Source organism: Phocoena phocoena, chromosome 4 (genome assembly GCF_963924675.1).
Source record: "Phocoena phocoena chromosome 4, mPhoPho1.1, whole genome shotgun sequence".
Taxonomy (NCBI): Eukaryota; Metazoa; Chordata; class Mammalia; order Artiodactyla; family Phocoenidae; genus Phocoena; species Phocoena phocoena.
In genome coordinates, this window is record NC_089222.1 from 127,622,901 (window position 1) to 127,635,902 (window position 13,002).

General features: G+C 41.9%; 2 protein-coding genes across 6 annotated transcripts in view; one reads left to right on the forward strand and one right to left on the reverse strand.

The window, feature by feature from the left end:
• Positions 1-272: 272 nt before the first annotated feature.
• On the reverse strand, positions 273-8,007 carry ATP5PF (ATP synthase peripheral stalk subunit F6). 5 transcript variants are annotated; one of them, XM_065876098.1, is made up of 5 exons: positions 7,842-8,007; positions 7,337-7,376; positions 3,724-3,894; positions 954-1,078; positions 273-453 (listed from the first exon to the last, which is right to left on the reverse strand). In XM_065876098.1, the coding sequence occupies exons 3-5, from the start codon at positions 3,885-3,887 to the stop codon at positions 416-418; spliced, it is 327 nt and encodes a 108-aa protein (XP_065732170.1). In that variant the 5' UTR covers positions 3,888-3,894; positions 7,337-7,376; positions 7,842-8,007; the 3' UTR covers positions 273-415. The 5 variants fall into 5 exon arrangements, with proteins under 5 accessions (XP_065732170.1, XP_065732171.1, XP_065732169.1 ...); XM_065876099.1 differs by lacking the exon at positions 7,842-8,007 and having other exon boundaries at positions 3,724-3,900; positions 7,337-7,478; XM_065876097.1 differs by lacking the exons at positions 7,337-7,376; positions 7,842-8,007 and adding an exon at positions 7,287-7,303.
• Positions 7,331-13,002, forward strand: part of GABPA (GA binding protein transcription factor subunit alpha) — a 33,076-nt gene continuing 27,404 nt past the window's right edge. Inside the window, exon 1 of the mRNA XM_065876096.1 lies at positions 7,331-7,418. The gene's annotated coding sequence lies outside the window, so the exon portion shown is untranslated. The remainder of the gene's footprint in view (positions 7,419-13,002) is intronic.

Below are 13,002 nucleotides of genomic sequence, written 5' to 3' on the forward strand. Positions count from 1 at the left end.
TCACAATCACACTTGAGTTTCCTGAAAAAGCTATGAAAAAGGATTTATGAACCATTTCTTCATATTCTGGGAACGGGTATAACATTCTCCACAGCAAACATTCCTTAAGTCAGGGTGGCTCCCCTCCAGCAGTAAGTCTCCGCAACAAAAAGGACACCCCTACACTCAGAAGAATCTGGCAAGTAGTACCCAATTAATCCAAGGTCTCCATCTGCTTTGATATAACCAAATGGGAGGATCTAAAAACACAGAATTCAATACACTCAAGTGTATACCCAACACCACCAAATAATTTATTTTGAAATCAGAATTAAAAGAACATATGACAGTTGTGAAATGTATGTTTATGCTGTTACTTCTGATCAGTTATACAATAATCTAGGACAAATTACCAGATAAATTTTACATTATTTCTTCAGGACTGTGGTTTCTCGACGACTTCAAACTTGGGATCTAAGAGGAAAAAAAGGTTCAAGCTTAGCCACACTGCAATAAAGTTCATCTTCTAGAAAGTTTTAATATTTAACTCATCAATCTTCTGATTTTTTAAAGAAACATCTACATGGAAATATAACAACTGCTTAAGATTTATTCAGGACTTACAGTGAGCCAGGTTCTCTATGTCATTTAACTACAACTATCATTATGAGGAAAACAGCATAATTCTCCCCAAATGTCAGATGAGAAAGAGGGACCAATTAACTATCCAAAATCACACAGCTCATAAGTGATATTGTCAGGAGTTTGATTTTAGATCCCTGCCGTTTAACCTCTATGCTATTTGATCTCCTACTCCAATGGCATTTATCCCAGAGCTTCCCATGCACATGTCACTGTTCTAATAAATTCACATGTAATTGCCATTTAATCCTCTACACAACCCAAGTAAGTATAAATATTCTCCACTTAAAATGATCCCCCACAACAATGAATCTGTGATTAAAAAGACTTACCTTCAAATGTGAAGTTAGGGAACGTATTCATGTCTGCTTTACCATACATTTGCTTAAGCTTAAAAAGCTCCCTGTCTAGGTCTTGCTGATACTCTGGGCCAACATCAACAGGTCCTCCAGATGTCCTGTTGTGTAAACGACCAAGTTGAAAACAGATTTTAATCATTAGTTTACAAAAACAAAATTAAGTTTCATAGATCTTCTATATGTAGGGAAAAGCAGACTTTTCTGAAAGATAACAAGCAGTTCCACTTGAATTTCAGCTCAAACTATTTTAACTATTACGAGGTTTCACATAAATGAAGCAACTTCAAAGAAACCTCTAACATTCAAGGTCTGTCAGTATCAAGGATACTTATTAAAAGTCAACCTCTCAGGGTCTAAGCAGCAGTAAGGTACAATGGCCAAGTCTGCGGGGTCTGGGGTGAATGACTGCTTCCGTTTCAGCGTCAGCTCTACAATTTAGTAACTGTGTGAACTAGAGCAAACCGTGTGAACTAAACTCTACATCTACAACTCGAAGTCTTACCTGATGGTGGCGTTGAGAGAAAGAGAGATTGTGTACATGTACCACTCAGCATAGTGCCTGGCACACAGTGAGCACTCAGTTATCTACTATCACTTATGATTTAGATCAACCACCACTGGACGGCATTCAAAAACTTTTAAGTCTCTATAATAGGGGCCTAACAAAGAAGCAAATTACTTCCTACCCCCAGAGGTTTTGCCATTTAGAAGAAAAAAATAACATGTTTATAAACAATTATGCTGTAAGGGAGTTAGGTGATAACCTACAAAGACACGGTTTAACAAAAAGCTACTTGAATGAGGGATCACTTTTGCTAAGCTGAACAGGGAAATTTCATTTTAAAAAGGTGGCATTTGTGACAAACCATGCATTTGGGTCAGATTTTAATTTGAGACATTCTAAGACTGAAAAGGCAAGGATGAGGAGGTGGTAAAGCACTGGCTGTACGTGGGGAACACTAAACAGCCTAGAGGGAAAAGCCAGCGGGACCCAGATCACAGGAGGCCGAGAATGTTAAGCCTGGGACTTTGTATTTTGTTTGCTAAGCAATAAAATGACAAAATTAGAGCTGTGCTTTGGAAAGATAAATATAGCATCAAGGACCAGCAGTGTTTACACAAATTCTGTTTGTCAGAATGTTACTGCCCACTTATCGAATATAATAAAAAATCTATAAGTGAAAATTCTATCAAGGCTAATATTTTCACCCATGCCTATGATAAAAGCATAGGATCTTATTTATGCTACAGAATTTCCACAAAAAATACTGAGCCAGCTCTAATTTAAGAACTTGTTAATGATGTTTCTTGCTATGGACCCAATGTTCTTCTACATCAGCATGTGCAATAGAACCTTCTGTGATAATAGAAATGCTCTATGTATGTGCTGTCTAATATGGTAACCAGTAGCCATATCTGGTATTGAGAAATAGAAATGTGACTAAGGCAACTGAGGAACTGAATTTTTATTTACACTTCATTAGAATTTGAATAGTCACATGTGATTAATAGCTATAGAGATATACAGTTCAGTTCTAGATAGAGCCTTCAACCAGATACTTTGATGACTGTTGTCCAGCTCTGGGATCCACAAGCTTTTAGAAACATTTACTCTTCCAAGCCGCCTTCCAGAATGCACCAGGAGCATTTCTTCCTATGAGTTCTCCAAACACTGAATGTGTCACTATCTTAGCATCTAACCTATTTAAACTTATATTGTATTTACTTGCTTAGAAACTTTCTACCCCATCAGACTTTAAGAATATTGTGTAGGGATTCCCTGGTGGCACACTGGTTGAGAGTCCGCCTGCCGATGCAGGGGACACGGGTTCATGCCCTGGTCTGGGAAGATCCCACATGCCGCGGAATGGCTAGGCCCGGGAGCCATGGCCGCTAAGCCTGTGCGTCCGGAGCCTGTGCACCGCAACGGGAGATGCCACAACAGTGAGAGGCCCGTGAACCGCAAAAAAAAAAAGAATATTGTGTAAATGCAAAGCGGCTTCTTTCTTTGTAGCCCACCACTGTTAATAGTCCAGCGCTTTGCACATGATAGACAACCAAATAAAACAAAACTCTGAATTGATCTGTATCACTTTTCTGAAGATTTGGGCATTGAACTTGATGTTAAGGTCATCATTCATCTCCAAAACTGTGTGGTTCTATTATTATGTTGCTCCTGGACTTGCTTTATGTCATAAAGCAGGAATCTTTTGATATTCCCAGAAATATATAAATATGGAAGTAGCATTAAAGAAAAAATGTTGTGTCTATACATTTCCCCCAAATCATGATGTCACAGAAAGGGCACTGAATTGAGAGTTAGAATATTTTGATTATGTTTTCCCCACAATTAGTTTTATGACCTTAGGCTAATCAATGTCTAAGGGGCTTAGTTTTTCTCAAATATGGTTCCTAAATGATTTCCAAGATCCCATGTACTTGTATGAATTGATTCTAGTTTATAATAAATGACATTATAGTAGGGATATATCTAAAATGGCACTAGATTTAATGGGATTCTCCCTTGGAACCCATATAAGGAAGAGAAAATTTGGGACTTAAAAAAAAAAAATCAAGATTCTCATCTTCTTCTTTGGAGCAGGTAATGAACCTTTATGATAGAGATCAGCTCAGTGAAGGTCTTAGACACTTTCAAACGCCAAGTAATTTTTTATTATCATCTCAAAACTTACATACTTTGAATATTCATACATACACCATAGTTGATTATCTACCCACTTACTGTCGCTTAGCTCTATATTCTCTAATCTTGTCCACGAAGAGTTTCTGGACAGGATCAAGTTCCTTATTAAATGCCACTGCTGTAAAACCGATGTTCCTCCTCAAAGAGACCGAGACTGCAGACTGAATGACAGAGGTCAACCTGAAGAGCCTCTGAAGAATCATGGTGATTCTGTTACTGGAAACAAGCACCAGAATGTGAAGATACTTTAAAATAGATATAATTGTAAAACACCTGTTAATATGTTATACTGAGCATCTAATTCTATTAATTGCTACAGAACTTAAATCATACCAGAATTCAGTAAACACTACGAACAGTCACCTGACCATAGCTCCCTTCCCCTTTCTACCCCACACTGCAAGTTTTTTGCTTCTTAACCAAAAGGCCCTGGAACCTAGCAGCAGTTAGGAACCACTCAGGCCTGCGTGTGGCTCCACTAGGGTCAGACGCAGAAAGAAAGCTCAGAATCTGGGATGGCATGTTTTCTTCTCCATGAATTTATTAGTCTTGGCTGCCCATCCTCAGCAGAAAAAGAATAATACTGATCCCCAAATTAACGTACCAGGTTTCCCTGACTCCCTCAAAAGGCAAAAAGGGAGCTGTGCAGGGAGAATGGAGGCAGTTGCCTGAGCCTCAGTTTCTACTTCCCAGGCCCACAGGGAAAGAAACTGCTCTGCTTGTTACAACTGCAGGATTCTAGACATTCAAGGACACTGTAAAAACCAAATCTAAGTCCAAAAGAACCAGCAAGGAAGACAGCAACTAGTCCAAGGGAGCCCACCAACAACAGAGGAAAAATCAAGCAGTACAATCTAATCAGTGAAATAGAATTTGTGAAGGAGAAGAAAGTCTGAACTTTTAAAATAAGCACTTAAAGACTTCTAAGTCCTAGACTTCCTGAAGCTAAAATACATGGTCATCTAACTAAAAAATTACAGTATATAAATTAGAGGATGATCTCAGTTGAGACCTCATTTAGTGTCCTGAAAAGATCAAATGCAAAAAACAAAAATTGTATGCAAATAGAAATTCCAAAAGAAAAGAAATAAATAGGGAGACCATAAATAATTAGAAAAAACTGCCCAAGATGAAGAAAGGCTGATTAAACTGAAAGGGCTTACCAAACCCTTCTGGAATGATGATAAAGATTCACACCTCAATACAGCCTGGTAAAATTTCTGAACCTTAAAGTGAAAACCCAACATGCTAACATGTTTCCCTTCCCCCCCCAAATTACCTAATAACAGCAATAACAATAAGCATCATCTCACTGACACTGGACTACTATTAAATTATAATACTACTCCTCAAAGTGTGGTCTGGGGACCAGTGGTAGTATTGCCTTACTGGTCTATAGTAATACTAAAATTGGCAATAAGCATTTAGAAACTTTTACAGCAAATTGACAGAGTAATTCATATCTGTTGAATTTAATAATACAAAAAGAGTTCATATTTTGTGTGTCTTCATTGTTTTGTCTTTCATCTACTAATTTTTCCAGTAATTCATTTTTACTGTATTCTTCAAAAATATCCACACGGGTTGAGGGGAAAATGGCCCTTTACTAATGAGAGTTGGAAAGCACTAAGCTAGATGACAATGGAGTAGCACAGCAGTTCTCAAATGCAGGTGGCGGTATCCCCCAGGAGATACCTGGCAATGTCTGAAGACATTTTTGGTTGTCTTGATAGCGGCGAGTGTTACTGGCCTCTAGTGGATAAAAACCAGGATGCTGCCAAACATCCTATAACAACAACAACAATAATAACAATAGCCTGCCCACAACAAAGAAATATCTGGTCGAAAATGTCAATAGTGCTAAGGTTGAGAAGCCCTGAAATTGCACATAAAAACCACCAAAAGAAATCCTACAATCAACCAAATATCCTTCACCTGCCAGCATGAAAGAAAACTATTTGAAGAAATTAAAGATTTCATCATACATCACTCTTATACCTCATCAGAGGAAATAAAGGGGGGGAGGGGAGGCTCCAAGCAAACAACAAATGACCTTAAGGTGCCACTTAATAGCATTCTCATTTTACACAGAAACTGAGGCTTAGTGGTAAGTACCTGATCACAGGTTACACAGTAGAATTTGACAGAACACAAACATATTTTTCAAATTGTGCAATTCAGTGTATATTTTCCCCTTTGGCAACCAACGTAAAGACACACAACACTCTGCAATGTGGTCACCTAACACTTGTTCAGCCCTAGGTATTTTGCAAAGTACTTCCAGACATATTCTCTCCTTGTACCCTTATGGCAATACTTTGAAGAAACAGAGAAAGGTGTTCTTATGCCTCCTTTACAGATAAGAAAATGTTTAAGAAAAGTGATTAAATTATTCATATTCCCACAGTTAATTTGCTCTAACATTGCAAAGATCATGTTACTCCTACTGCAACATGGGTAAAACCCATTTTCATTTTTTCTATTTCTATCATCTAAGTATGAATGATTCCCAAATCACACTTCTAATTTTGGTCTTTTTCCTTAACTCCAAACCTATACATTCGACAGCTCTCATCCTTTCCTAAGTCCTACCGGGCCCTCAAATTCAACTTATCTAAAAAATGAACACATAATCTCACTATCAAAACTTGCTCCTTTTCCTTTATTCCGTTTCATTTTTTTCCCCACTGATTAAAGATCTAGTGAGAAAGATACATGTTATTACACAAATAGGTATAAAATACCAACTATGATTAAGTTCTCTATTCGAGTACTATGAGGGGCCACGCCAGCCTATGATAGGGATTTGACACACTCAGAAAGACTGGGGAAGGCAACAGCAAGAAAAGGGTACAGCGTAAGAGGCGGCCTTGTGCTGAGAGGGAGCACGGTTCTCCCGTTTACAATGATGACTGACCAGCCTTTCGCTGCGATTTCGGCGCATGTTCATTGCTGAAGTCAATCCACAACTCGCCTGACTTAACCGGCTCTCTTTTTCCCTCCTGGAATCCGTGATGTAAAACAAAGCTGCTTAACCAAGTTTTAGCACCACCAACGTTTTTAGGTAGGTTGCAAACTTTTAAGATTACTATTATCCTTTCCCCTCTTACGTTCTACTTTTAAATGCTGTAATTCAGAACAATCGCCCGCGCGCCAGAGCTGAGCAGGCCTGGCTGAAGACCGGCCCCACGGGCATGACCTTGGCTGCCCCAGCCGAGCGGCGGGTCCATGAAGCGCCGGCCCCCCTGCCTCCCAGGCCACCCTGAGCGTCAGGCTGGCCCTGAGAGCGGTATTATCAGGGCTACCTACTAAGTCTACCGCAAACTTCAAGGCCTAAAGGCGCCGAGGTCAGCAATGACTCCGGGCCAGACCGTGAAGGTGTCCAGGATACAGGCTGCTCTCTCTTTCAGAAAGGCAGAGGTGATAGGCATCCCAGACCTCGTGAAGAAACCCAGAATGCTCGTCCCTAGAGGCCAAGTGAGTCCAGCTACCCTCCCAGTCACCTTGCACTCGGTGCCGAGCTGCCAGAGCCACCACCGCCGCCGCCGCCGCCGCCGCCACCGTTTTACTTCCGGCCCTGGCTCCGCCCCCCCCCCGCCTACCCGCCATCGCAATGCATTATGGGCCGCCGTTTCAGTCGGTCGACACTCACCGGACAGGAAGCGTCTCGGAGACAGTCGGCGACCGGACGGCTCTAGGTGAGACAGAAGCCAAACAGGAGGAGGAAGTGGAGGGTAAGTGCTTCCGGGTCCCCTGGCGACGCCTCCGCCATCTTTCCTTCTCCCAAGTTGACCTGCTCTCTTTTTCCCTCTCGGAAACCTTGTTGTGTACGCATGCGCACTTGGACTGGCCTTTCCCCTAGTTCAATCCCCACCGCCCCGAGTCAGCGTCCTCTTCCTTGGGGTGGTTGAGGTGTACGACTGTGCAGGCAAAGTGACAGAGTGTAAAACAAAGCGGATTGGGGCGTTGGGCTCCCTTGTGCCTCGTGAGCCTCCGTTGCCTCGGGCGTTCGTTTCGCGCAACCTGCTGGGAGTTGTAGTCCCGGACCCGGGGGTGCCTGGGAAGTTGGGGGGGGGGGGTTGGAGTTTCTCTGCGCCGTTTTCGCGGGAAGGGCCCAGGGGCCTCTCACTTCGAGTCGCTGGAGCTGCGGGTCTTACCGGGAGAGACGCCGCACGTGGAGCCCGCGGCGCTGCGGTTTTCAGCCGGCTCTGGACTGCGGGCGGGGGCGACGGGGCCGAATCCAGAGCGGGTGAGTGCGGCCGCTGGGGAGGAGGGGAGCGCGGGTCCGCGCGGGCAGGCTTCGTTCCGGGGCCTTCTCCCCCACAGCGGCCCCCCCGCGGCCGCCTCTGTGTTTTGTTTCCGCTGGTCCCCGGCGCTGTGACTCCCATTTCCGTTCGTGGAGACTTGAGGGAGCCGGGTGGGGAGGGGCGGGGGAGGCTGTGCGGGGAGCGGAGGGGAGGGGCGGGGGGCGCGCGGCGCGGGGCTCTGCTAAGCCGCGCGCACTCGGGGCCCCGGTCGTTCGTGTCACCCTTCGCCGCCACCTTCCCTCACAATCCCCTGCTCGACTGTCCGCCGTGGTCCGCATTCGCCGCGGTCGGGATCTGATCCTGACGCCCAGGGGATTTCAGAGGAACATGCAAAACCATCCTCCTTGCCAACTCAGCGATTCGCTTTCACTTCGTATCCAGTTGTCTTTCTAGAATTCTTACAGTTGCATCAAAGCCATCTATTAATGTATATGGTGTCCGTTGGGTTTCTTTTAAAAACGAGGAAGTGTGAGGCAAGGGGAAAATGATGGGTTAATGTAGCTTGTCAGCTTTTTTAGTTTTTTTGTGGACTGGAAGATACGCCCGCGCGTGTTTGTATTTAGGAACCCTAGTTTGATTAGGTTAACGGCAGAGAGGACAACGCCTAATGTTGCACTGCAAGATGACGAGTAGTGATGTAGAAATACGCGCAGTAGGTCTGAGTCGTGAGAGGAGCAAAGTTTTAGAAAGGTCCACTTAAGCAAAGTGAAGAACTGGACAGTGATAACGTTCTTAGGTACTTTGTTGTTCTTAAATATCAAAAGAAACTGGTCCAACTCGTTCGGAACTACTTAAAGGGAATAATAATCTCTCTCTCTTAGGGTTTGATCCAAGCTTTCCAAGCTTATTTATTTTTAAACATATTCTGACACTAGGTGGACTTAAGCAGTTTTTACGTGGATTGCGTCTACAGGACCAATGCCATGAGGGGTGTATAGTCTTGAAGTAAGAAAATAATGAGCTAGGTGTTTCGTTGAGGCAAGTCATGAGAGCATGTGGAGGCTGAATACCAAATTAAAACTGTTGACTTTAATCTTCCTCCAGCTTTTATTTATGAAACTTCAAGTTTACAGGAAAATTGAAAAAATTATACAGTGAAATTATACAAGGAACACCTTCACCCCCAGGGTCACCAAGTGTTAACCTTTCTCCACTCTTGCTTTCTTTCTCCATGTGTATCCACACAGATGTATGTGTGTTACTTTTTCTTAGCTATTGACTTTATCTTTAAGAAACAAAAATGTCTTTTAATTTACTCAGGATACTTAACAGTATTTTTTAGCTTGAGAGAATGTGCAGTTATCTGGTAGGTACTCCCAGATTGCACTTGTATTTATGTATCCTTTATTTATTTATTATCCTTTATTTATTTATTGTCCTTTACTGGGAAAAATTGGCCTAAACTCTGTAAACTAATAGTGTGTTCCAGTGAAGAATAATCCTCAAATTTATCTGTGACTCTAAAAGAGAATGATAAACATAACTGTATTTTAAAGAATAGTAGCCTTTCCTGGAATTGTTAGTTAAATATAAATTTAGTTTGTATTCATTTTGTGAAGTGTTCTGAACCCAGGTTAGATTTAATCTAGGAGAAACCAGGGTGTCAAGGGGCACCTTTTCCTAGGGGGAAGGGCTCAAAGTAATGCTCTCTTCTCCATTTTCTTACGTATTGATATAGAATCATGGGGAATTGTTTCCAGAAAAAGAGCTAAGACCCACTCAAGCAGTGATATCAAAGATTTGGACAGTTTCCCAAATCTCTCCATTGCTTCTTTAGCTTAAATTTATAGAATTGAGAAAGAGGAAGATCAATTCAGGGACTGTAAGTAGCATGAGTTTTTCCAAAAGCATATTGGATTCTTTTTTTTTTTTTCTTTATTTGGCACCTTCTAGAGACTGATCTGTGACTTTTTTGGAAGATCACAGGGTAAATTTCTTAACAATCCTCTGTCTTAGTGCTTATACTCAGAGGTACCAAAGGTGTCCCTGCTGATAAGCCCTCAGGGCCATTTATCAGCCTCTGGTTGTTACCAGAAAACTGGGTTCATATCTTGGTGGGTGGCAAGACAAAAGACACAACCAAGCCAAAGATCAGAAGAAGAAAGGGTGTACTACTTGCAGCAAGGAGAATACCAGGATCTTCCCAAAGCAGTATCCTGAAGAGCAAAATTGATGACCTTTTAAGCTAAGGGTACTTGCATATTCATGAAGGGTCTTGGGTGGTGCATGCCTATTCATGAAGGGGCTTCAGCAGGAGTATTCAGCATAGAATTGGGGCAAAGGTTGACAGCATCCATGCTTTAGTTGATTGAAGTCACAAGGGTCAGAAAAGGTCAACATTATCATCCCTTAGGTTACAGTTGATCTGGTGGTTGAGCGCTGGGGCAGGGTTTAAATTCTGAAAAACAGCTTAAGAAAGTGCTTCAGGCTAATCTTTACCATGGAAACAGAACTGGGAGTCTTTATAACTGATTTATTATCTTTGCTATTGTTACTCCTTAAGAGCATTATTACTGAGACCTGTTCAAGGGTAATCATTGTGGCCAGGCTTAGATTCCCAAATGGCTTAGGCCAAAAATGGCTTCTCATGTCAAGAAAGCCATGCCTGGTCCTTCTTCTCTGGGTACCGCCTACCCTATCTGCTTACAGTTACTGCTTCTTAGGCTTTCTGTTTTTCCAAAGTTCCTAGAAAATTCACTTGTTTTCTAATCTTTTTTTTAAAGTTGGTTATGGAGATGGGAGTGGATGTCCTTGTAGGCCTTGAAAATACAACGTAAATGATCCTTTTAAGTGCTGTCCTGCTAAAAACCTTATTCTGGTTCTTACTTTTTTTGTACACTTTTTATGATTTTTGCGTGTATGTGTGTGTACATTACCTCCTTGTTTCTAATGGCTACTATAGTTCCATAGTGTGTACTACTTTCACATTTTCTTGTATCCGCAGTACTCTCTTACCATGGATATTGGCTTCAGCTTTCAGCTATCTCCAGCAAAGCTGCCCTTAACATTCTGTTATCAATCATTGTGAGAATGTCTCTGGAATGCTTATCTGAGGGCAAGATTGCTGGATCATAGGTATAAGCACTTTATTTGAGCAAGTGCTGCTAGATTTTTCTCCAAAATAGTCCTGTCTATACTCTATCAATAGTCCTGTCTATATTCTATGCCCCCATGTCCCTGCTAACTCTTTTCAGTATTCAACGTTCTAATCTTTGCCATATATGCACAGTATAAAGTGAATAATTTGAATGTGAGCATTTCTTCATGTCCGTAGCCATTTTGGTTTCTCTTTATGTGAGTTTCCTTTTTCTGTGCTTTACTGACTTTTCTAATTTGTCCTGACTTTTGGGGGGGTGTTATCAACTTGCAGGAGTTCACTGTGTATTCCAATTATTAGTCCCTTGTCATGTGTGGATATTGGAAATATCTGTTTCTACTCTGTAGCCTGTCAGTTAAACATAACTCTTAATTTTTATGTAAGGAAATATATCAGTTTTTTTCCTTATGGTTTATGTTTTTGAAATTATATTTAAGAAATCTTTTCTATCATTAGACCACAAAAAAATTCCCACCATTTTCTTCTATTAGCTTCATAGTTTTACCTTTCACATTGAAGCCTTTTAGGCTTCTGGAGTCAGTTATACAGTGTGTAATAGTTGTTATAACATTCACTTATCCAACACATTTTAATAGAGTGCCTACAAAGGGAGAGGCAGTTCAAAGTTCTTTGTATATATCTGTGAACAAATACCCCTTCCCAGGTGAGCTTGTGTTGTCCTACAAGGATAGGCCCTATTGGGTCACCACCTCCTGTTTTGCTCTAGTGCTCAGGATGAATTCCACAGTTTTACACATAGTATCTGTTAAGAAATAGGCTTTATGGGGAAAGGGAAGACTTACTAGGCCAGGGTCAGCAAGAAAAGAAAACAAAAGCCCTTCATTCTTTCATCATCCCAACCAAAATCTGCTGGGGCCTAGGCATTCTGCTGGATGTGCATGATGTGTATCTATTTCAGTGGAGAGCCCCACCCTCTTATTATGCTTTTCTTATTGTAGGGGAGCTGTGAGAGCAACCTTAATAATGTGGGGAAAGTCAGATCATTTTTGTACTAGGCAGTCTAGATTTGGATGCCAGCGATTTATAGACTAAGTTGTCAGAAAACCAGCTCCCCAGCATTTGGAGATGTTTGGACCTGAGGAGAGTTACAATCCTTTTTAAAGTGGGAAAGAAGACTGTGTTAGTTTCCCAGAGCTACTGTAACAAATTACTACAAACTTAGTGGCTTGAAAACAATTTATTATCATACATTTCTTGAAGTCAGAAGTCTGAAATGGGTCTTCCTGGGCTAAAATCAGATGTTGGCAGAGTTGCACGTCTTCTGGAGGCTCTAGGGGAGAATCTGTTTCCTTTTTCCAGGTTTTAGAGGCTGCCTGCGTTCCTTGGTTTGTGGCTCCTTTCTTTCATCTTTAAAGCCAGTCATAGCCAGCCAGTCAAGTCCTTCTCACTTTGAATCACTCTGGATCTCTTCACATTCCCTCTTTCACTCTTAAGGATACTTGTGATTTCCTTGGACTCACCTAGATAAGCCAGGATAATCTCTGTATTTGAAGGTCAGTTTATTAGTAAACTTAATTCCCCTTGGCCATGTGATTTAGCATAATCACAGGTTCTGGGTTGTTATTGTGCCTACCACAAAGACCTTGGTCCCTTGAGAAGTTGGGACCTGGGGAAGCCCCTCCCACCTCCAGTAGCTAGGGGAAGTCCGTAGGCCAGGCAAACCAACTTAAGTTCCTGGGGTCACTTTGGGACAGTTTTGGTTTTTGCACCCTGGCAATGATCCAACAGAGAAAGAAAGACAATAAATGTAGTAAATTATTAGTATGTTAGAGGATGTGTGCTGTGGACAAGAAGAAAGATGCAAGGACAAGTAAGGAGGCCAGTGTGGGAGAGGGAGTCAGAGCAGTAGTAGAATGGGGATGAGGAGTAGATCACGTAGGACCTTGTTGGCCA

Coding starts and splice junctions, on each gene's coding strand:
- ATP5PF (XM_065876097.1), bottom strand. Junction 1,079..3,723: donor GAATATAGAGCTAAGCGACA/GTAAGTGGGTAG, acceptor TTTACACAACAG/GACATCTGGAGGACCTGTTG. Junction 454..953: donor CCCTAACTTCACATTTGAAG/GTAAGTCTTTTT, acceptor TTTTCCTCTTAG/ATCCCAAGTTTGAAGTCGTC.